This window comes from Balaenoptera borealis, assembly GCF_965194805.1.
Source record: "Balaenoptera borealis genome assembly, chromosome: 2".
Lineage (NCBI taxonomy): Eukaryota > Metazoa > Chordata > Mammalia > Artiodactyla > Balaenopteridae > Balaenoptera > Balaenoptera borealis.
Genome location: NC_138867.1, coordinates 183,923,865 through 183,946,730, shown reverse-complemented (window position 1 = coordinate 183,946,730; position 22,866 = coordinate 183,923,865). Strand labels below are relative to the sequence as shown.

The 22,866-nt window shown below is 59.7% G+C and overlaps 1 protein-coding gene across 4 annotated transcripts in view; it reads left to right on the top strand.

Annotated features, from left to right (window-relative positions):
- Positions 1-22,866, top strand: part of DOT1L (DOT1 like histone lysine methyltransferase) — a 57,792-nt gene that overhangs the window by 17,354 nt on the left and 17,572 nt on the right. For 3 of the 4 annotated variants that reach the window (XM_082381739.1, XM_082381738.1, XM_082381737.1), the window contains exons 3-13: positions 4,632-4,706; positions 7,492-7,555; positions 8,138-8,366; positions 10,019-10,113; positions 10,510-10,572; positions 10,931-11,038; positions 15,862-15,917; positions 17,821-17,900; positions 21,744-21,812; positions 22,327-22,433; positions 22,627-22,668. In XM_082381739.1, coding sequence (XP_082237865.1) covers positions 4,632-4,706; positions 7,492-7,555; positions 8,138-8,366; positions 10,019-10,113; positions 10,510-10,572; positions 10,931-11,038; positions 15,862-15,917; positions 17,821-17,900; positions 21,744-21,812; positions 22,327-22,433; positions 22,627-22,668 — 988 coding nt within the window. The remainder of the gene's footprint in view (positions 1-4,631; positions 4,707-7,491; positions 7,556-8,137; positions 8,367-10,018; positions 10,114-10,509; positions 10,573-10,930; positions 11,039-15,861; positions 15,918-17,820; positions 17,901-21,743; positions 21,813-22,326; positions 22,434-22,626; positions 22,669-22,866) is intronic. The other variant, XM_082381740.1, reaches the window with a different exon arrangement.

Below are 22,866 nucleotides of genomic sequence, written 5' to 3'. Positions count from 1 at the left end.
ATTTGCTGTGTCCCAGCGCAAGAGTCGGCCACTGCTCCAGAGAGCTCTGGTTTTTCCCCTGGAGAAGAGTTTGTGCTGTTTTTTTTTAATTAATTCATTAGTTAATTTTTATTTTTGGCTGTTAGGTCTTTGTTGCTGCGCGCAGGCTTTCTCTAGTTGCCGTGAGTGGGGGCTACTCTTGGTTGCGGTGCGCGGACTTCTCGTTGCAGTGGCTTCTCTTGTTGTGGAGCATGGGCTCTAGGCGTGCGGGCTTCAGTAGTTGTGGCTCGCGGGCTTAGTTGCTCTGTGGCATGTGGGATCTAACCGGACGAGGGCTCAAACCTGTGTCCCCTACATTGGCAGGCGGATTCTTAATTGCTGCGCCACCAGGGAAGCGCTGTGCTGTTTTTTGAGAACGGGTTGTTTGTCTTCTTACTGAGTTATAAGAATTATTAACATATTCCAACTGAGTGCCTAGTGAGATAGCGTATTATGCATAGTGTGGCTGATTGCGGCTTTAATGGCATCTTGATGAGTGGAAGTTTTTAACTTATCAATTTATTCTTTGTTGGTGGGTCGTCTGGGTCATATCCAGGAAATCTTTGCCTGCAGAGTCATGCAGTTATTTTCCTGTTTTCTTCAGGAAGCTTTGTGGTTTTAGCTTTTACATCCAGGTTTAAGATCAATTGTGAATTAATCTTTGTTTATGTCTGATGAGGGTTTGTGTTTATGGGGGTCAAGATTTTTTTTTTTCCATTCAATATTCGATCGTTCTAGCCTCATTTGTTGAAAAGATGTTCCTTTCCCCATCAAATTGCCTTGGTGCTTTTGTCAAAAAATCAGCTGTTAAAATTTAGTCTATCTGTGGATTCCATGTCCTGTACCATTGATCTGTTCGTTCACCTCTCTGCCAATACCCCACTCTTGGTTACTGTAGCTTTACATTAAGTCTCAAATTAAGGCAGTGTGAATCTTGAAACAGTGCTGTTATTTTTGAAGACTATTTCGGCTATTCTAGATTCTCTGCCTTTGTATGTCAGTTTGAGAATCAGCTTGTCTGTTACTCAGAAAAAAGCCTACTGGACTTTTTCATAGGAATTATTTTGCAGTTCAGTTTGAGGAGGAGATTTAACAATATTTAGTCTTGTATTCCATGAGCATTGTTTGTTTATTTATATATTTACTATTATGTTGTCTTTAATTTTTCTCAGTGATGTTTTGTTTTCAATGTAGAGGTCTTGCAAATTTTTCATTAAGATAATCCCTAAGTATTTACGTTTCAATGTTGTTTTTTTGTTTTTGTTTTTACATTTATTTATTTATTTGTTTATTTTTGGGTTTGTTGGGTCTACATTGCTGCACGCAGGCTATCGCTAGTTGTGGCAAGCAGGGGCTACTTTTCACTGCGGCGCGGGGGCTTCTCATTTGCGGTGGCTTCTCTTGTTGCGGAGCATGGGCTCTAGGTGCGTGGGCTTCAGTAGTTGTGGCTTGCAGGCTCAGTAGTTGCGGAACGCAGGCTCTAGGGCGCGTGAGCTTCAGTAGTTGTGGTGCACAGGCTTAGTTGCTCCGTAGCATGTGGGATCTTCAGTAGTTGCGGCACACGGGCTTAGTTGCTCCGCGGCATGTGGGATCTTCCCGGACCAGGGCTCGAGCCCATGTTCCCTGCGTTGGCAGGCGGATTCTTAACCACTGGGCCACCAGGGAAGTCCACGTTTTAATGTTATTTTAAGTAACATATAAAATCGTTCCCTTGGGCTTCCCTGGTGGCGCAGTGGTTGAGAATCTGCCTGCCAATGCAGGGGACACGGGTTCGAGCCCTGGTCCAGGAAGATCCCACATGCCGCGGAGCAGCTGGGCCCGTGAGCCACAATTACTGAGCCTGCGCGTCTGGAGCCTGTGCTCCGCAGCAAGAGAGGCCGCGATAGTGAGAGGCCCGTGCACCGTGATGAAGAGTGGCCCCCGCTTGCCACAACTAGGGAAAGCCCTCGCACAGAAACGAAGACCCAAGACAGCCATAAATAAAATAAATAAATAAAATTAAAAAAAAAAAAAAGTAAAATTGTTCCCTTGGGCTTCCCTAGTGGCGCAGTGGTTAAGAATCCGCCTGCCAATGCAGGGGACACGGGTTCGAGCCCTGGTCCGGGAAGATCCCACATGCCGCGGAGCAACTAAGCCCGTGAGCCACAGCTACTGAGCCTGCGCGTCTAGAGCCTGTGCTCCGCAACGGGAGAGGCCGCGACAGTGAGAGGCCCGCGCACTGCGATGAAGAGTGGCCCCCGCTCGCCACAGCTGGAGAAAGCCCTCGCACAGAAACTAAGACCCAACACAGCCAAAAATAAATAAATAAATAAATAAATTTATTAAAAAAAAAAAAATTGTTCCTTTTTAAAATTCTTTGTTGCTGGCATTTATAAATGTAGTTGATCTTTGTCCTGTGACCTTGCTGAATTCACATGAGTTCTGGTAGGTCCTCTGTAAATTCCTTAGGATGGTCTGTGTATTGAGTCATGTGTGTGTGAGTAGGGACAATTTTGCTTCTTCCTTCCCTGTCTTTATGCTGTGCATTCCTTTTTCCTGCCTTGTGGTGCTGTCCAGGACCTGTGGTAGAAGGCTGAAGGTCCCTGCCCATCCCATCCTTGGGGAGCGCAGGCTCGCACTGCCAGCTTGGTGCTGGCTGCGGGGGCCCTTGCCTTCTGTGCTAGGGGCCTCCCAAGGGAACGCAGGTGTGCTGGACAAGAGCTCGCCAGCAGTGAAGGCGCTCACCCTGAAGGCCCAGGTGGAGAGGCTGTGATGACCGTGGGGGCAGTGACTCCAGGGGCCCTTGGGTCTGAGGGAGCCGGGGGCTGGGGGGGATGACACACGGGAGCCAGCACTGCTCAGCTGCCCTGGTGACTGTGAGCTTGGGCGGGTCTCACAGGGAGGGGAGCCAGACCCCTGACGTGGGAGCGCCGGCCACCAGTGGCTAGGGCCGGTGTGTGTGTTTGGAGGGGCCTGGGGTCTGCACGATGGAGAAAACTACCTGCTGCTGGATGAGGCAATCTGGCTGGATGACACAGGGACCCAGGTGGGCACAAGAGAGCCGGCTCTCCTTCCTCTCCAGGCCTGTGGTCTCCTTGTACCCCTCCTGGCAGAGCCCCAGGCAGCAGCGGGCTTGTTGCTCAGAGACAGCAGCTCCACCACGACCCCATGCCCTTCATCAGGTGGAGGGTGGCTCTTTCTGTTTCTGGTTTCCTGAAAGTTTTTATGTGACTAGGAATTGAATTTCGTCATGTGCGTTTTCTGTATCTTTTGAGAGGATCGTATGACTTTTTTTCTCTTTTATTCTCTTAATGAGGTAAATTACAGTGACTAGTTTGTTTTTGTTTTTGTTTTTGTTTTGGCCGTGCCACACGACATGTGGGGTCTTAGTTTCCCAACCCGGGATCGAGCCCTTGCTCCCCGCAGTGGAAGCACAGAGTCTTAACCACTGGACCGCCCGGGAAGTCCCTGCAGTGACTAGTTATAGAATGTTAAACAACTTTTCATTCCTGGGATAAACTCTACGTGAATAAGATGTATTGCTGACTTCAGTTTACTAATATTTCTAAAGGATTTTTGTGTCTGTGTTTGTGAGGGATACTGGTCTGTAGATTTCCTTCCTCGTGATGACTTTATGTTTACAAGGCTTTGTCTTTCTCTGGTTTTGCTGTCAGGGTAACGTTGGCCTCATAAAGCTGAAAAGGATTAGTGTTACTTCTCCAGTGATCCATAGAATTCACCAGCGAAGCTACCTGGGCTTGGAGTTTCTTTGTGGGAGGTATTTGATTAGGAAGTCACGTTCTGTAATAGGTATAGGGCTATTCAGATGTTCTGTTTCTTCTTCTGTCAGTTTTGGTAATTTGTGTCTTTCAGGGAATTTGTTCATTTCTCCCAAGTTGTTGAGTTTATTGACATGGCATTTTTCATAATATCCCTTATTTTCCTTTTATTCTCTGTAAGTTCTGTAGTGATGACTCCTCTTTCACAACTTTTCTCAAGATTGTATCAGGATCCAATCAGGGTTACACCTTGGGTTTGGTGGATATATTTTTGTCTTTCAGTCCGCAGGTTCCCCCTCCATCTCTTTTTTTCCCTTGCAGTGTTTTTTTGTTTTTGTTTTTGTTTTTTGGGATCTTAGTTCCCCAACCAGGCATTGAACCCAGGCCCTTGGAAGCGAAAGCTCAGAGTGCTAACCACTGGCCTGGCCCACCAGGGAATTCCTTCAGTGTGTTTATTGAAGAAGCCCCGTTGTTTGTCTTGGGATTAGTTAATTCTTCAAATAATAGTTCCCTTTCATTTCTGGTGGATACGTTGCTTTTCAGACTCCCTGATTTGAGCTGATTTGGTTTCCTAGACCCTGTAACACATTAAGTCCATTTAGCTCCCAATGGACAACATTGTTGGAACTTGAAGCAATGTAATACTTGTGTAATTCATAAGGACAGCATCATTGTAATGACAGCATTGTAAACTTCACAGCCTTTGTTTTGAAGTAACACCTCCCTTCACTCTTTCACATTTTGAGTTGGGTAATGAGGATGTTTTGTTTTTGTATTTGTAGAGTAAACAGCGTTTAAGAACAGTGTTGAGAGTAAAAAAACAGAGCACTAATACTAGTTTTCTTTGTGTTTCAGGTGGGTCTGTGAAGAAATCCCAGATCTCAAGCTCGCTATGGAGAATTATGTTTTAATCGACTATGACACCAAAAGGTAAGCCGGGTTCTGCCTGGGCTGCGTCTGCACTTGGGACGGGCTCAGCGTGTGTGGACACAGCCTATAATTAGATCTTCCTCGATGCTGCAGGCTGATGGGAAAGTTCCTTTTAGAGTTTCCTTTCAGAGCCAGCATTGAGTTATTTTGGTAGGAAATGTTTATCCAATATTGGCAGAGGCTGTCAGAGTGAGGACATAATTGGAAACTGCACGTTGCAGCAACTGGGATTGGTGTGTGTGTGAAACTACCCCAAGTTAGGAGTCACTCTTCACGGCAGGCAGCTGCCAGCGCCGGCGGCCTGGCCTGGGGAGCCTTGGGCCCTGCCCAGCTCTGGTCAAGGTCTCACTTGGCTTTGGCCACGTCTAGCAGTTTCCTACAGCCACATCCTGGGTCTCCGAGGAGAGTCCTGTGGGTGGGGAAGGGCGAGGCCGTGTCTGGAATGCCTGCCTGGAATTTTTTTTGTTTTTCTTTGAGAAACGCTCCTGCCTGTCTCCGTCCTTGGCAGTCTCGAGGTGGCATGCAGGCTCCAGCTTAGGTAGCTGCTCGTGGCAGAGAACGCGGCCCCGAGGCGCCCTCGAGCCCCGCACAGGCCCTGCTGCCAGACCTGCTCACGTGGGCTCACTTCCGCGTTTGGAGGACTTGTGGTCCTGGCCGGCCTTCCCAGCCTCAGTCAGCCCCTGGTCCCACCCCCTTGCCTCCCCCTCCTCCCTGTTCAGTCATCAGTACTTGCTGTTGTGACAAGAGGCCACCCGTGCTGGCCCCTCGTCCAGAGCAACCAGACCCCGGCAGCGTCGGCACAGGTGGCCACACGGGCTCGGGCGGCCAGCGCATCCGTGGGTCCTGACCCCTGATGAGGACGCCTCCTGCCCCTGGGGTGAGGGCGGCTGTGGCCGCTGACCTTGAATGATGGTCTTGAGGTCCGTGCAGCTCATGTCTCATGATGGTTGAGTGCCATGGGCCCGGCCTAGAGCAGCCGGGGTGCTTAAGGGCGCTTTTGGTGCAAGGTGCTTGCAGGTGGGGGTTTGGTGTTCTTCCCTCCGTGTTCAGCCGGTTGAGGAAAGACTGGAAGGACGTGGGGCTGGGCGAGGGCAGGGGGCGGTCTGACGGCGCCCACCCCAGGGACCCGTGCGACCTCAGGGTCTGTGACGGCAGGGCCGGCACAGAGGGCCGAGCTCCTCTGTCGGGTGGATCCTGGCAGGGATCAGGGTGCCCAGGTTCCCCTGAGCTTCCGTGTTGCTCATCCTCCCAGGAAAAGGTCTCTTCCAGGGTGTAGCCAGAGGCTTTGAAGGAGGTGTAGAAGTCAGAACACAAGGAAGTGAGGTTGCGAACTAGTGCGTTGTTTTCTCCCTGTGGCCTGCGTAGGAAGACAGGAGCTGGAAATGGACTGGCCATCGCGTCCACCCTTCCATTTCGAAGAGTGGGTGCCTGGGGCCAGGGATGGGCATGTCACTCACAGACACTGCACTCGGGTGGCTGCTGGGCCGTGCTCCCCGGGACCCCGCGGCCCGGTGCTGGGCTGGACCCCTCGTGCCTGTGCACGTGGTTAGCTCACCCGGAATGTGGGTTTCCTGCCTTGTTGTGGCGTGTCAGCCTGCTCCCAGCGTGTTGGAGCCGCGTATCCCTCTCTGTGTGTCTGTGTGTGAGTTTCACAGGCTTCAGCCGTGCCTGCTCTTTCCCGCTTGAGATCTCTGGCTTTTCAGCTGCAGCTGCCATTCTAGGAAACTGAACTTGCCATATGGTTACAGGTCCCAGTTGAATTCTTTTACTTCTGTTAGGAAGGAAGGAAGGTGCACTTAAATTCCCAGAGTCCTTCCAGGGCCAGGGTTGAGGGCCGGGGGGGCTCGAAGACGCAGGTGGGGAGGGGCTGCGGCGGGTGCTCCCTGCACCCCTGTGTGCATCCTTGGGTTCCCCGGGGTCCTGGCGTCTCACTGGGGAGCAGCGGCCTTCTGCCCTGCCTGTAGGGGGTATTGGACGAGCCCCCGAGTGACAGCCCCTCCCCTGTGCAGCGCAGGCACCAGGCACAGCCCCTCACTGCGGGCCTCGGGCAGGTCGTTCTCCGCGGGGCCGTCCCAGGCAGCCCCCGCCCCATCTCTCAATGCCACTGGTGACAACCACAAATGGCCCCAGATACCGCCCCGGGGGTACCCCTGGGTTAGGGGATTCCGTTGAAAACTCATTCCCTTGGTGTTTGGGAGAGCCTAGTCTTGTTAAAAACTCCTGACAACTCCCTTGTTAGGCGTCTAACACAGGCTGCTTATATCTGTGAAAGTGTCAGAAACTTAAACAGGTATAGTAAACAGAAGTGATGTTGGCGTGAGGGGGGAGGTGCTGACCCTACTCTCTGCAGAGCCAGGCTGTCGGCTGTCATCCCCTTCCACCCGACCAATAGAGCAGGAGCCCGTCTGCCTCCACGTGGCCCTCGGTGCCCCGGCTGTCCCCCCGCCCACTCAAGTTAGGCCGAGGGGTAAACATGGAGGCTCCCCCCGGCTAGGACGGGGAAGGGGCGGCCCAGCCCTGGGGCGGTGGGACTTCATTGCATCCACGGGTTGGGGGTGAGGCAGCCTTGGTCCCGCCCGCCTCTCTCTGCGGATGGCTGTGCGTAGCCCTTTCCTCACCCAAGGCCTGCAGGGCGCCGCTGCCCGAGGCTTTGACCCGTGAGCCGACCCCTCCGCTTTGGTCTCGAGGCCCCATGATGCCCCTGGGACCTCTGCCCCCTCCCACGAGGCCCGGTGGCTTGTTCCGAGCTCGGCAGTGGCCAGCGGCTATCCCCTGCCTATTTCAGCTTCGAAAGCATGCAGAGGCTCTGTGACAAGTACAACCGGGCCATCGACAGCATCCACCAGCTGGTATGTGGCCTTCACCTGCCCCTCGGGCCCGCCTCCTCCTCCGGGCCCACGCTGTGCTTCAGGACCCCGTTGCCTGTCGAGTCGCTTGGGTGCTTCAACCCGACCCCTGAGGCCCTGGGAGTGCAGAGTCTGCAGCACCCCAGGGCGTTGGACCGTGTAGTGGGGAGGGGGCGGGGAACCGCAGCCGCTGTGAGGCAGACAGTCGGAACTGAGCGACCTCGTTACTTCCAAGGGGGTCCCGGGCCCTGGTCGCCCCTGGGGGCCACGGCAGGCGGGCGGGTGACGGGGAGCCTTCCTGGGGCTTCTCCGTCCTTCACCCACCCCTCGGGCACTCTGGGTGCTGGGACAGACCAGCTAGGAGAGGGGAGCTGTGCTGGGGAGCTCACACTGCTTGGGTCCAGGGGTGCACACGTGTGCACACGCACCCCCGCACGGGTACACGCGTGCACGCAGGTTCATACTACACACATCCACACACAGGCTCACACACACGCTCCCACGCACACGCGTCACCATTGGGGGCAGTGGCGTGGCCGGCGGGGTGGGGCCCAGGTGGACCGACTGGCGCCCCCTGTGCCGCAGTGGAAGGGCACCACGCAGCCCATGAAGCTGAACACGCGGCCGTCCACGGGGCTCCTGCGCCACATCCTGCAGCAGGTCTACAACCACTCGGTGACAGACCCCGAGAAACTCAACAACTACGAGCCCTTCTCCCCGGAGGTGTACGGGGAGACCTCCTTCGACCTGGTCGCCCAGATGATCGACGAGATCAAGATGACCGAGGACGACCTGTTTGTGGACCTGGGTAGCGGTGAGTGTGGGCCAAGCCCGTGTGCCCGCCGGGAGGGGTCCGGGGCAAGTGCTAGGCAGTGGGGGAGCCCTGACCCTGCAGTCCTAGTCAGCACACCCCTCCCCCCACCCGGCAGGCCGCAAACCAAGCCTGCCTTTCCAGTGCCCAGAAACCTGCCCCTTCACTCCTGCTCAGCCAGCCTGAGAAGGTCCGTGGGCTCCGCCCAGCCGCCAGCGCTGAGCTGCAGCTCTGCTTCCCGCCCCCCGTTCCCCCCACCCCCCGTGCCTGCTGCTGCGGAGAGGAGAGCCCTGCTCCCTGTGCTCCCAGGCCTCGTGGCTGCACTCCCTCCTGCTCCCTCCTGGGCCTGGGGCTGCTCCTGGCTCTTGGCCCACAGGCGGCCCCGGGGACCACCGAGGTGGACCAGCCCCCACCTTGCTGGCGGTCCCTCCCCCCTGCCCGCACTCACCAGCCCAAGCGGCCTCCTTGCTTGCTCACGGGGCGTCCTTCTGCGCAGAGTGGAGACTCCTGGGGTTAGGGCCTGGCAGGCGCACACGTGGCACGCCGTGCTGCCTGAGTAAGCATTGGGCTGACTGGTTCCTGGTGGGACCCGTGAGGTCACGGGCTGACGGGGGTGCTATCTGGCATGTCGTTGGGCAGCTCCATCAGGAACCCCCAGCATAGCCCGCTGGGGCATCTCTGCCACCCCATGTGACCTGCTCACAGACCCGAAAGCCCTGTCTCAGCCGGGCAGGCGCCCTGCAGATGGGGACGAAGATGGCTTCTTTCGTGGTGTCATCGTCGGTTTAAGTCCTCTTTAAGTGTACGATTCATATTTTAATAAGAATGCACGTACTTCAAAGGTCATTCCTTTAAAAGCCTGTAAAATTCCCCTAGTGTCAGAAGGCTTATGATTTCTGAGAAGCGCCAGCCTCCTCAGGTCCAGCTCTCCACACCTTCCCCCTGTCCCCTGGGAGGGACCGCACATCCTCTCCCGTGTTTACCCCGTGTTTCTGAATAGAGGTTTGTTTTCATCGTTGGAGTACATTCTATTCAAAATGGGAAATCAAGGGGCTCCTGACACTTTATTTAAAGTGCAACTGATCTAAGTTCAAGGAGAGACCATTTAAAAAGCTTCCTTTTGTCATGAAGCCTAAATGCCCGCAGACTCTGCCTCCGTCCTGCTGGCATGTGTGGTGTGGGGCTCTCCCGCCCCCTCTCTGAGCCCGCTTCAGACTCGGCTGAGGACGCGAGCTGGCCGTGTAGTGGAACCGTGGTGTGTCCGGGGCGGGCGGGAGCCTTCCCGAGGGGTTCCTGGGTCTCACACAGCTGGGTCTGTGTCTGGACAGTTAATGCCACATGGGGCCGTGGACCAAGGACGGATTCTGGCTGGGGGGCCGTGGAGTGTTGTCCTTGGATGATGAAGTGGAACCCAGATGGCTGTCCCCTGGTGGCGGCTCAGCCCACGGCCTGGGGCATTTGAACACATTCTGTGACCTCGGAGGGCGCTCGGGCACCTTCGCTGAGAGCCCGTGGCCTCTGCCTGGTGACCTTGTGGCCATCGCCCCAGTGGCTGGGGTGTGGCCTCTGTCACAGTGCACATCTGACACCTGCTGCTGTCTCTCTCTCTCTCTCTCTGTCTCTCTCTCTCTCTCTCTCTCTCTCTCTCTCTGAAGGAGTGGGCCAGGTTGTGCTGCAGGTCGCCGCGGCTACCAACTGCAAACATCACTATGGTGTCGAGAAAGCTGACATCCCGGCCAAGTACGCGGAGGTGAGCGCTTCTGGGCCCTGGGCACGGTTGCATCCGTGGCTTTTCTTTCCAACCTTGGTTTGTGGTGGCCTGTGGGGCGAGGGCGTGGCCTGTGCCGGGGGTCAAGGGGAGGGGAGTTCCCCCAGCACCGTGGGGTCAGCTGGCGTCACCCTTGTGCCAGCGTCTGCCTGGGGGGCGGCAGGGTCTGGGGAGAGCGTGCGTCTGAGCGGTGTCATCCCCACAGGAACGCGTTTAGAGTGTGGTTCGCACGCCCGCTGACTCGGGTTCCCTGTGGTTGGGAAGCCTTTGCCAGGGACCCCGGAGCGGGCGGGCGAGGGGAGGAAGGGGGCTTGGGAGCCGTGGGTGCCCTCCCGGCTGCCTGGTTCCTGACGGGCTGTCTGGTTCGGCTCCTTGCAGACCATGGACCGAGAGTTCAGGAAGTGGATGAAATGGTACGGAAAAAAGCACGCAGAATACACAGTGAGTGCCACCGCTCCATGCCCCGCGGCTGCTGGTGCAGTGCCTGCCCTGAGCCTCCGCCCCCGGGGGCGGGGGCAGCTCCCCTGCCCGAGCGCCCTCCCCACGCTTTCCCCCCTCTGCCGGCCACTCTCGTCCTCCCTCCTGGGGGCCCTTGCGGGCGCTCAGAGAACAGAGGTGGCCCACGTGGCATTTCTCTTCCTCAGCCCCCCAGGCACCAGCAAGGCCTCGGAGCACCGGCTCTTTCAGAGGCAGCGCCCCTCCCGGGTCGGCAGGTGGGGGCGGCAGGGTGTGGGCGAGGCGACCTCTGCCCCGTCCGCGGGCCGTCTGAGGGCATCTTTCTCCTGCTTGCCCCCCGCAGCAGTGTGGGGCCCAGCGGATGAGTCCCCCAGCTGTCCCGGTGCTGCCTGCCCCTCTGCCCCTCACTCAGCATCGCTCAGCCCGGCCTTTCGACGCCGAGGTTCCTCAGGTCTCGCTCCTGGATCCTGGACGCTCTGGCCTCTCTCTCTGCTCCTCCTGCCCAGGGTGTCCGCGTCCGCATCCTCGGCTCGAGTGCGTTTCTGTGCTCAAGGCTCCATCAGTCTCCCTGCCAGGTTTCGGTTGCCTGTGGACGCACGGCCGCCACGCAGCCACCATACCCTGGGCCGCTGCTGGGGCATCGCAGGGGGCGGGGTCCGCAACCAGATCTTCACCACACCCACCACTTCCCATCTCACGCCCCCCAGGTCACTTAGACCCCAGCTGGCTGCGACGTGGTCCTGACGCCCCCTCCCAGAGTTCCTTGCCGTGCTCGCTGCTCTCCCTGCGCCGTCCTGCGGGCAGGGTTGTGGGGCCAGAATCGGCGTCCCCGTCGCCTCGGGGACCCAGAGTGGGTCACGTAATCGTAGGTGGGAGGCAGATGGGGGCGCAGGAGAGGGGGCTCCAGGCTCTTAGAACAGCCTAGCCATTTCTCCTTTCATGGGTCATGCTTTCGGTGTCGTGTTTAAAAGCCAAGCCTCAGCTCACCTAGGTTTACCCTCACGGTATCGTATAGGAGTTCTGTGGCTGTGCGTTTTGCCTGTAGGTTCGTGGTTTCTTTCTGGTTACTTCTTGTGGAGGGAGTGAGGTCTGCGTCTACATTCATTTCTCCGTGTGCAGACATCCAGCTGCCCCACCCCGTCTGCTGCAGGGCTGCCTCTGTCTGCTGAGCCGTCTTTGTTGATTCGTCCGAGGCCAGCGGCCGCTCCGCTCCGTCCCACGCTCTCCCCGTCTGCTCTCTCGGTGGCACCGCAGTGTCTTGACAGCTGCGTCTTCGTGAGAGTCAGTCCTGAACCACGTGGCATCGGGCCTCCAGCCTCGTTCTCCTCCTTCAGTGATGTGCTGGCCACTCTGAGGGGTTTGCACTTGACTTCTGTCTGCTCTGTGCTGACGTACAGCCATACCCTCATCCTGCAGCCTTCCTGTAGCTGCTGTGTTAGTTCCAGGGTTGCCGTCGCTGTCGTTGATTCTTTTGGATTTTCTACATAGACGATCACATCACCTTTGAACAAAGGCAGTTTTATGTCTTCCTTCTCGATCTGTACCCTTTCCTTTTCTTGTCTTATTGCATTAGCCGGGGCTTCTAGTATGGTGTTGAAGAGCGGGGATGAGAGGGCATATCCTTGCCTTGCCCCTGATCTTAGCAGGAAAGCCGCAAGCTTCTCACCATGGGTGTGATGTTAGCTTTAGGGTTTTTTTGTGGATGTTCTTTTTTAAGTTGACAGAGTTCACCTCTGTTGTTATTTTTGTGCTGAAAACCTTTATTGTGAATGGGTATTGGGTTTTGTTAAAGCTGCTTTTGCATTGTGTGATTTTCTTCTTTGGCCTGTTGAGGGGACAGAGTACAGAGGTTGATGTACTTCCACGCCCGGGGTAAATCCCACCTGGCCCTGGGGTATAGCTCCTATTTTGTTGAGGTTATTTGCAGCCAAGAGGGATGCTGGTCTGTAGTTTTCCTTTCTCGTGACGCCTGGCTTTGGCATCGGGGTGGTGTGGCTTCGTGGCGTGAGCTCGGCCGTGCCCTCTCTGCTTCCGCTCTGCTGCTCTTGGACCAGGAGTTGCACATCTACAGGCTGGGCCCAGCTCCGCTCCCCTTTTTCCTGGTGGGATTTCTTGCAGGACTCTCTCCCCTCGGTGAAAAACGAGGGGCGTATCCTCTGTCCTCCCGCGTCCCTCCTGCACCTCAAGTCCTCTGCTGTTCGTTGCTCAGGCTGAGGGCGGTCAGTCCAGTTGGTTTCTGTTTCCAGGAAACTTCTTCCTGCCCAGTCCCTAGATCCACCGGCATGCTGCTAAGAGTTCCTGGGTGGTTTACCGTTTTCCTAAGACCTCATGACGTCCTAAAACATAGGTTTTTAAATTTAAGAAGTGCCTCCTGCCTCTGGTGAGAGGGCCAAGCCGTTCAAGCCCATAGCGCAGAAGTCGGCATTGACATAGGCCCCAGGGGTGCCCCGATGGATCCGCGGGCAGCCCTCGCTGCTTCATCCGGAGTGTGGTTCTAGCTGCTGGTACCATCCCCGCTGCTGGAGGGAGAGGCGGGGGTGAGGTTGGTGGGCTGCCCGCCCCGGCGGGTCACCTCTCCTTCCTTCCTCCCCTCGTCACCTTTGGGCGGCAGCGCCTGGCCTGGTGGGTGTCTGGGGGTCAGTGGCACGTCAGCTGGCTCCTTGGCGGGGCTCCCTGTGTGTGAACCTTCTCGCTCTTTGGCCTCGTGAGGTCCAGGGCGCTTGTCAGTTGCCCTTGCTCTGCGGCCTCGCGAGGTGGCTGCGAGCAGAACTCGGCTCAGAGGACTCCTGGTCGCGGCCTTGGCGGCCGTGTCCGGAGCGGCAGCCAGCTGTGCCTCTGGCGTCCATGTGGCCCTGCTCCAGGAGGGTGTGGCGACAGTCCCTGCCCAACGCCTGGATTTGGCAGGAGCTTGCCGGCTGGGTCTGGAAAGGTGCCCCCACTGCGGCTCTCTGTGGCTGGGAGCAGGTGCCCTGGTTGGCGGGCAGGGTCCTGCCTCTGTCACTTAGTAACTGAGCAGGGGAACGAAGCCAGCAGGAGCCTCCGAGCCCAGCGTGTTTCCTGGCGCCCGAGCCGCCTCTTCGGTCCCTGCCCGGCCCTGCAGCCCACAGCTCTCCTCCCGTCGGAGCCCTTGGGCCCTCCCTAAGCCCGGCTTCTGCCTGCGTCTGTCACACCTCAGGGCATCCCCTCCGCCTGGCGACAGCCGGGTGACCCCGTGCTGTCGGCCCCTGGCAGTGGGCCTGGCACACAGGTTTCGCGTGCCTGGGGCGGTGGCGGCCTCCCGGAAGTGCTGTGTGGGGAGGTACCCCCGGCGAGGTCCCCGGGCAGGCAGTGGCAGCCGCTGTGCCTATGCGGGCTGGAGTCCGTTCTTTCTTATCCCCGCGTGCGTTTCTCCACACTGGAGGTGTTGGTTATCTTGGGGCCAGTCACGGGTCTTTGGTGGGGGGCGACATCTTCCTGCCACGGTTAACTCGGGCACATTGGCCCCAGCGACACAGAGCCGACTCGGCCAGTCTGTGTCAAGAGGCGAATGGCGGCGGGGCCGGGACAATGGCTGTTTTCTTGCCTTGAACGTGAGGCCACAACAGAGCAGTGGCGCTGTGGCTTGAAACGGTGTGGCTTGGATGGGTGAGCCCCCATGGAGAGAGAAGCCACATCAGGACAAGCCTGCGGGACCCCAGGACGCAGCAGACGTCGTCCTCACATTGCAGTTTATTCAGAGACAGGACGGAGCAAAACCAGCGGAGGGAAGAGGCGTCGGGTGGGTCCAGGGGACCGGGCGCAGCTTCCAGACTCCACAGGGCGCGCTTCACTCCCCCAAGCGAGACGCGACAGCACGAGCGAGGTGCGGGCCCCAGGGAGGCTCACAGGACCCAGCCCAGGGTTCTCACTGGGGGCCGGTCAGCCGAGACCCCAGACTCTGGGAGGAGAGCGGGTGCCCATGTGGACCCCATGTTTTCCCGGAGAGTGTGCGGACAGGGAGCCCCTGAGGTCCGGTTCCAGACACCGAGCGGCCTTCGCAGGACACGGCCTCAGGCCTGCAGCTTGAGCTTTTTCCTGTGCGGCATCGTAAGGACTTTGGACTTGGGTCAGTGCCCCGAGCCTGCTGGGCTGTGCGCAGGGAACCGTGGCAGCCTCAGGAGGGGAGAGGACCCAGCGAGCAGACGCGGACGTCCGGGACGTAGACCTCCCACGGCACCTTCGTGTTTTAGGACAGCCATCTCCGTTCTGCCCTGCGGGGCTCGGCCCCTCATGTCCCTGGGTGACTCCTGTGTGCTGGAGGGCGCCGGACCTGCAGCTGCTCTGCCTGGGTGCCGTGGCACTCACCCACAGGCTCCTCCGCTTGGGGTCTTCCCTCCTGCTCGTCCGAGACAGGCTCAGGGGCCAGCCCTGCTGGGTGGTGCTGCCCCATTGCTGCCTGGAGGGCCTCCGGTCACCTGGTGGCTTGTGGGGTGCAGACGGGGGCCGCCAGCAGCCACCTCCACCCTCCCCCAGAGACGCTCTGTCTTTGGGTCCGCCTGTCCTGGACGTTTCCCGTCAGTGGAATCACACGCTGTGTGTCCTTCTATGTCTGGCTTCCCTCACTGAGCATCGTGTTCTCAGGGTCCGTCCACGTTGTAGCGAGTGTCGGGGCTTCACCCCTTTTTGTAGCTGGGTGCTGCTCCCGTGTGTGGAGGGACCACAGGGTGTTTATATGTCCACGTTCATGACGGACACGTGGGTTCCCACCTTTGCTGCTGCGGACAGGGGTGTGCAGGTTTTCCTGTGGAGGTCTGTTTTCACTTCTCTGGGGTGGACACCCAGGAGTGGGATGATAGCCTTTTTTTTAAGAATTATAAAGCCAGATTTCTTGGTTTGTTAAGTGGTACAGTTCTGGGCAGTTAGGTTAATAAGGTCTGAGTTGTCTCAGGCAGACTTTGGCCTTGAGGCACAATGAGATTAGTCGGCTAACAAAGATAGTGGTCAGGGCGTAAGGACAGCCCTGCTGCCCGGGAGACAGGCGAGGTGGTGCAGGAGAGCTGCGCCCTCGCCGCGTGTGCTCTGTCCAGCACGGCCGCCTCGGGGCGCCCCCTGCTGGCCCTGCACGGGCATGGCGTGGTCTCGGCCTCTCCCCGCCGTCCCCTTGTGGGAGCCTGGCCCCAACGCCACCGCCCTGCCGCGGCCTCCCAACTCAGGGCCTCTGCTCATTCCATCTCTTCTTTGGGGGGCAGGTGGGGGCGGGGTGCAGAGGCGAGCGAGACCCCTGAGTGATGGGCTGTCCCTCTTTTCTCCTTTCAGCTGGAGAGAGGAGATTTCCTCTCGGAGGAGTGGAGAGAGCGGATCGCCAACACGAGGTACGGCCGGGCCAGCGTGAGGCTGCGAGGGCCGCGGGGGCCTGCTGGGCAGGGCAGGATGGCGCGGGGCGGCGCAGATCCCCCTCCCCGGGTTGCTCCCCCTCCCCGGGGGTCACCCCAGCAGGCAGGGGCCGGAGAGCGCGGGGAGGGCCTGGGCTCAGTGCAGGTTCCTGCCGTCGGGCCTCCCCGGGATGGATGGTAGCGCCGTGGCAAGCAGTCTCCAGGCCGACACCGCCGCGTATCCTGAGCTTGCGGGCAGCTCTGCCTCCGTGGTTCCTTCCCTTGTCCTGCCCAGACCTGGGGCCGGGGAGCGGGCTGGACCCCGCGCTTGCGCACCTGGCGGCAGCAGTGGCAGTGCCTGTGGAGCGCGAGGTGCTCGTGTGGCTCAGTGGGGGTGGCCGGGCCTTGGTGACCGCGGGGCGGGCGTGTCACTCTCTCAGCTCTCTGGAGGGGGGCGGGTCACACCTTTTCCCTTCGACCTCGCGGTCTGGCCTCCCCGCTTCCTTCTGCATGTGCTCGCTGCACGGCTCCCCGAGGCCCCACCACTGGGTTCCGTGCAGGCAGGTAGGAAACAGGCATCCCTCGTTCACAAAGGCCTGTCCTTGTCTCGCTCTCCCGTGAGAATGTCTCACCTGATTTGGGCACGCCGCCCCCCTTTTCTTGAGGGGACTGTGCTGACCCCGTGGGTGTCCCCATCAGATGGGGTCGGGGGGCTCTGGAGCAGCTGCCGTGGGGGGCGCCCAGCAGCTGTGGCCCGGCGAGGAAGAGCTCGCCCAGAGCACCGCGAGGCCCCGAGGCTGGGCTCTGCCGGGGCCCCCAGACGGTGACCCCCAGACGGCGAGTGCCCTAGGCGCTCTGCTTCCTTTTGGGGGTGTCCCCGCCCTGACCAGCTCCTCTGCGCTCAGGGGTCTTCATCCTGGCTTCCGCGGGCCTCAGGGAGCTTCCTTGTTCCTCTCGGGTGATTGTAGTTCAGGCAGCCCAGGGTCTGTCCTGGCTTGCCACCCTGAGACCCTGGCGTGCAGCCTTCCCAGGCTCCATCCCAGCGCAGGGACCTCTCCAGGCCGGCCCCACGCCCTGTCGGAGCCTCCCCAGCTCGCCGCTCTCGTCAGGGCTCTGCCTGTCGGCCCCAACCTGAACCGCACCGCATCTGGGTTTCTTTCCAAGCGGTCGGCAGCGAGAGAGCTTGGCTTACGCCTTCAGTGCTTCTCCTGCTGCCCGTGTCCGTCCTCGCCCCAGTCAGATCCTCCGTTACTGTCCTAGTACCGAGATTCCAGACAAGTGGCATGGAACAGCAGACAGCTCGCTGCTCTCCGTCACGTTCAGATGGGGAAGGGATCCCTGGTGGGGGTCCTACATGGGGGCAGGAGCCGGCGGGCAGAGGAGGGGACAGGTTGGGGGCCTGTGCGGGCAGCAGCCTCCTACTGCCCGGTGGGCGTCTTCAGGCAGCGCTTCCTCGGGCCGTCGGGTGCCAGAGAACGTTTGAGAAACGGGAGAGGATGGGCCAGGCCCTGCCTCGGAAGAACTTGGCGCTGGGCCCTCGGGTGGTGGTGCAGCTTGACGGGTCTGTGCTGCTTTCCTGCCTGGGTGTCCTCGCACCTCTCTGCCCAGCTGGTGCTTGAGCTGCCCGCTTTCCAACCCCGGGGCACCTGAGGGGCAGGCAGGGCAGCCCGTTGCCCTGGGCCCGTGTCCGTGCGCGCCTTGCCAAGGGAGCTAGCGGTCTGCTTGTCGCGGTGTCCGTGTTCACGGCACCCAGGGTGGCAGTCACAGCCCGTGGGCCCCGGCACCCGTCCCCAGGCCGGGCGGAGGTGGTGCGGGCAGAGGCGGTAGGCGTGGTAGGCGCTGCGGCTCTGTACGTGTGTGCAGGTAGAACCTCTTTTCACTCAACTGGAATATTATTTTGCAGTGTTATATTTGTGAATAACTTTGCCTTTGGTCCTGAGGTGGATCACCAGCTGAAGGAGCGGTTCGCAAACATGAAGGAAGGTAACGAGCTCCCCTCCCTGCCCTGTGCGTCCGCGCCTGCACCTGCTCGGGGCTGGGTGGCTGTGGCCCTGGTCACAGGTGGCGGGGTCCTGACTGGCATCGTCGGGTTCGGCCCTGGTGGAGAGGCCTCAGGCAGGGGGTCCCATCCATCGTGGTTCTCACTGTCACCTAGGTTGTGGGCGGGTGCCTCGCAGCTCAGCGCGTGTGGTGGAATAGACCTGACGCCTCCCCCGCTCAGGCCCCAGCTTGCAGCCGGCCCAAAGGACTGGGGCGGGGCCAGATTAGCAAGGGAGCTGCAGGTTGTCTGGTTAGTTCAGATTTCGGGAGACAGGGAGTGACTTCTTAGTTCAAGGACATCCTGCCTTCTCCTAAGGGATTCTTCACTGTGTATGGGAAACTGAAACTTGATTGGGTGTCCCCATGTGATCTAGAACCCTAACCTGGGGGCGCTGAGGGCACGGGGGTTCCCCTGGCCGGCCCCTGCGACCTTTGCCGGCCGGGCCTTTCCTGTACTTGGACCTGGGCTGCCTGGCCAGAGCCACCCCCGCTGCTTCCCCTTCCCCCTCACCCTCCGAGACCCGGAAGCGGGAGGGGACCTCACCTTTCTCGTGTCTTGGAAGTGCTGCCAGAACTGCTCAGCACAGCTCTGGAAGGAGAGGTCACGGGGTGAAGCTGAAAGCTGAGTCTGTTCTCAAGTCAGGATCCGTTTAGCATGTAGGAGGGGCATGTTCTCCCCGTGCTTATGAAAGCGTTTAGGGGTAACCACGGGTTACCTTGGTGCTTTTGTGGAGTGAGTGCTGTTGGCATCTGGCCAGAACCTTGTATGGGGGAGGTCTCCACAGGCCATGAAGAGACTGGGAGGGAAGTGCCAAGGCCGAGCGCTTGGACGATGGGAGCTCCTGGCGTCTGAGCGGACTCTCCCCTCCTCAGGAACGCGGGCGGGGGTTGTTCGGTCTTCTTGTGTCCCGAGCTCCTCCCTCTGGCGTGGTGGTCCCCGAGTGAGATCCCTCCAGGCCACTGAAGGTGCAGGGAGGGAGCTGCGTCAAGGCCCGCCCAGGCCCAGCAGCACCCGTGAGGTGTCCCTTTAGCTGTGCCGGGGGCGTCCTCATGCACGCGGAGCATCAGACCGATGCGGACTCCTGGGCGGAGCCTTCTCCACAGCTGGGAGCTGACCAGTTTCATTTGAGCCTAGTGTGTGTGCTCGTGCCCGCCCCTGGGTCCCACGGTGAGCTGGGCTCAGGCTCAGAGTGGGAGAGCAGGTCCGGTGTGTTCCAGGAAGAGGGGACGGAGGAGCGGCTGCTTCTCCAGGCCGTCCTCCTCAGTCCGTCTCCCTCAGAAAGCTGGGCGTTTTCTGTCCCAGCACCATCGATGGTCCTGACAAGCAGGGCAGCAGCTGGGGGACCCGGGGAGGGCCCGCGTTTCCCCTTGTCCTGTGCCCTCGCGCCTGCTTCTCACCTGCTGCTTTGTTTCTTCCCCGTGGGGAGGCCAGTAGCTTCCCATGTGTGGTGAACACTCGGGGTGACGGCGGCTCTGTCTGTGCCCTGTGATGCGCTCTGCTCCAGGAGCGTGGGGGTCATCCCACCGCTGGTGGAGTCGCGGGCTTCTTTCCCTGGACGCCCAGGCGCACACGGCCGGGCTCTGGTCCTCGGCCGGGGGCTGTCGCCATCCGTGTGAGAGCTCCAGCCTCAGGTGCCCATCCTTCTCGGGGTCCTCCTGGCAGGACGGGACCGGTCTCCCGGGCCCCCCGTGGGCTATGACCTCAGCGTGAGGTCGGATATGCCGCCCCGCGTGCCCACGGTGCTGCTGGGCTCTGCCCGCTCCCCTTCCTGGGGCCTGGCCAGGGATGCGGCCCTGACAGGGTGTCCCCATGCTTCTCCAGTCGTGACATGAGATGGCAGGAGTCACCTGTCCTGCAGGGAGGTCTCCAGAAAGCGTCTTCGTCCTCGGGCTCAGGAGGGCGGCTTCTGCTGCCGCCGCTGCTGCTGCGATTCCCACGTCAGGTCTTTGCAGACGCGCCGCGCTCTGTCCTGCTCCCTGTCCCCGCAGCTGCGGGGAGGCCCCCATGCCGTCCTGATCTCCTCTGTGGCCGGGAGAGAGGAACGGGGTGTGTCCCCCAAGTTTTGTTATGAAACGTTTCAAGCAAACAGGAGAGGGGAAAGGATCACCCAGCATAGGCACAGAGAGTTTCCAGCTGGCCTCAGCACTGCCGGCTGCGTGTGTGTTTGCGTGTGTGCGTGTGCAGGTGAGCGCGGGGTCGCTCCTGATGGTTTTGTGGGAACGAGCGCCGTGCCCAGGCCCTTCCCCTGAGCACTCGGCACCCATCCCCGCGCCCCACCTGGGAGAGGAGCGTGGATTCCTGCTCTGCCAGCTGCCCCGGGCGCCTCTTGGGCTGTGCGGTCCCGACTCTCTAGCCTTAGGGCCTCGGGTCGTGGCCCCTCCATCTTTTTGGACGCGGCCCGTTGGGCATCTGGCCTCGTTGTCTCGTGGGATGTCGCCCGTTCTGCACTCGTCCCTCTTGGTCATCTTGACCTCGCCCTCCGCACCCCGTGTCCCAGCTGAGCGCCCGGGTATTGCACGCAGCCGGCTCGGGGCCCCTGGTGACCTGCCCACAGAAGTCCCCTCAGGGCACCTGTTGTCCCGGAAGCCTTGCAGGGGGCACATTCCTAATTCGAGCGTCCTCCCTTCGACACTGTTCAGGTGCGCCCGGGGGACCCCCTCAGCCTCTGGCTGCCGTGACTTTGCTGGCACAACCAGCCGACTGCCCAAACTCGCCCCTGGCCAGCCCGGGACCTGGCGTCGCCGCCTCCTCGGGGTGGGGGGCGCCCAGAGGCCAGGCTGGGGCTCGGGGAGCCGTGAGCGCGTGCGCTAGCAGAGGGCTCATCCTGACTGCTTCAGTTTACTCGTCACGCGTTTTCTTTGACTTTTATATTTGGCTCTGTATTTCCTACGCTGGAACGTTCCGGTGTATTACATTTCCTGACAGTGTTTCGTACAGGATGGGGGAAGCGCCTGTAACCTGAGGGTGACATCGTCAATCATGGTGACCTCTCTGCAGGAGGCTGCGAGTCCTTGTGGTTCTTTTCCCTACAATGACTGCACACATGCCGGGAGTTAATTGGAAAAACTGTTTTCTGTGCAGCTGTTCCCGACCTGACCCTTTTGCGTTCTGTCTATGTGGGGTCAGGGCCCGGTTCTGCCTTAGGTTCTGTCTGTTCCTGTGGATCAGGACCCGGTTCTCCCTCAGGTTCTGTTTGTGTTGGGTTAGGGCCTGGTTCTCCCTCAGGCTCTGTCTGTGTGGAGTCTGGGCCCAGTTCTCTCTGAGGTCCTGTTTCCCTGGAGTCGGGCCTCGTCCTGCCTCGGGTTCTGTCTATGTGTGTGGATCAGGACCCGGTTCTCCCTCAGGTTCTGTTGGTTCTGTGTTAGGGCCTGGTCCAGCCTTAGGTTCTGTCTGTGTGTCCGGACCCGGTTCTCCCTCAGGTTCTGTCTGTCTCTGGGGTCAGGGCTGGTTCTGGCCCGGATCTGGTGTGGGTGTGGCGCATCTAGACAGCACAGAAGCTGTAGAGGGGGTGCCCAGCGGGCCCCACGGCGAGACCCAGGGGACTGTGAGGCCCTGAGCGCGTTTTGCAGGAAAGCAAATCGTGAGATGGGTCGGAGCTCTCAGGCGCCGCTTTGCTTTTAGCTGTGAGATTAGCTCAGGACTCCCAGTCCCTCGGCTTTTCTGTGTTCAGAGGGCTGGTTTCTCTGGATGCTTTTGCATCCTGGTGCTCTAACCTTCATCAGGCTCTTGCTCGTATCGCGCGCTGGTGTCCCCACGGCCGGCACTGATCCCCCTCTGTGTTTCAGGTGGCAGAATTGTGTCCTCGAAGCCCTTTGCACCTCTGAACTTCAGAATAAACAGTAGAAACTTGAGTGGTAAGAGCTCTCGTGTTGCCGAGTTCTTAACACGTGCAATTATGAGCACCTGCCGTGGGTTAAGGCGGGGTCGCCCGCCAGCAGTGGTGACGGGGGCGGGGGCGTCCCGGGCGCTGTGGGATGTGGAGCGGCGGCCGCACTTACTCCATGCGGGAGGCCCCCAGTTGTGACAACCCCAGACGTCCCCAGACGTGGCCCTGGGCAGGACCGTGGTGCCGGGACCCGAGGGAGCAGTGACAAGGACAAGCAGCAGTGTGTGCGGGGCCGCGGGGAGGTGGGACCCTCAGGCGCTGCGCATCCTCGCGGCTGCTTGCTTGCCACATCGGCCCCCGCGGGCCTTTGGAGCCCGCCCTGTGGGCTCGTCGCCCTTGTCCTTGGCCAGGCGCCTGGGTGCGGGGAGGGCCATGGGCACCTCCCCAGCCGGCGGTTGGGACGCGCCTGGGACCTGAGCCCCGCCATACCCCTCCCCCTGGTGCCCTGGCGACCCCTGACCCCTGCGCCCCGTTGTGCGCAGACATCGGCACCATCATGCGCGTCGTGGAGCTGTCGCCGCTAAAAGGCTCGGTGTCGTGGACGGGGAAGCCGGTGTCTTACTACCTGCACACCATCGACCGCACCATAGTGAGTGGCACCCCTTCCTCCCCGACCCGCCTCCAGCTGACGTGGGCGGGCAGAGGTCCTGCTCCCAACCCGGGGTCCCGAGCGCTCACCGCGCCCATCACTGCCTGATGTCGGTGGGTCTGGGCTGTGGCTCTTGTCCTGACAGGGTTTTCCATCGCTAATGAGACGTTTTCTTTTCCTTTTCCATTTTTAGCTTGAAAACTATTTTTCTAGTCTGAAAAATCCAAAACTCAGGGTAAGTTTGTGTATTTGTCCTTGATCTCTAAGCTGACCAGGGCCCGAGGCATCCCGAGTGGCCGGGCGTGGGCCTGGGTGCCGGGGCCCCCTGGCTGTGGCGGCCGCGTCTTGAGCAGCTTCACCCTGGCCACGTTTCTTGAGAGATTTTTGGGGGAGATAGGTTGGAGTTACAACCTTTCAAAATGTCCTGCAGCCT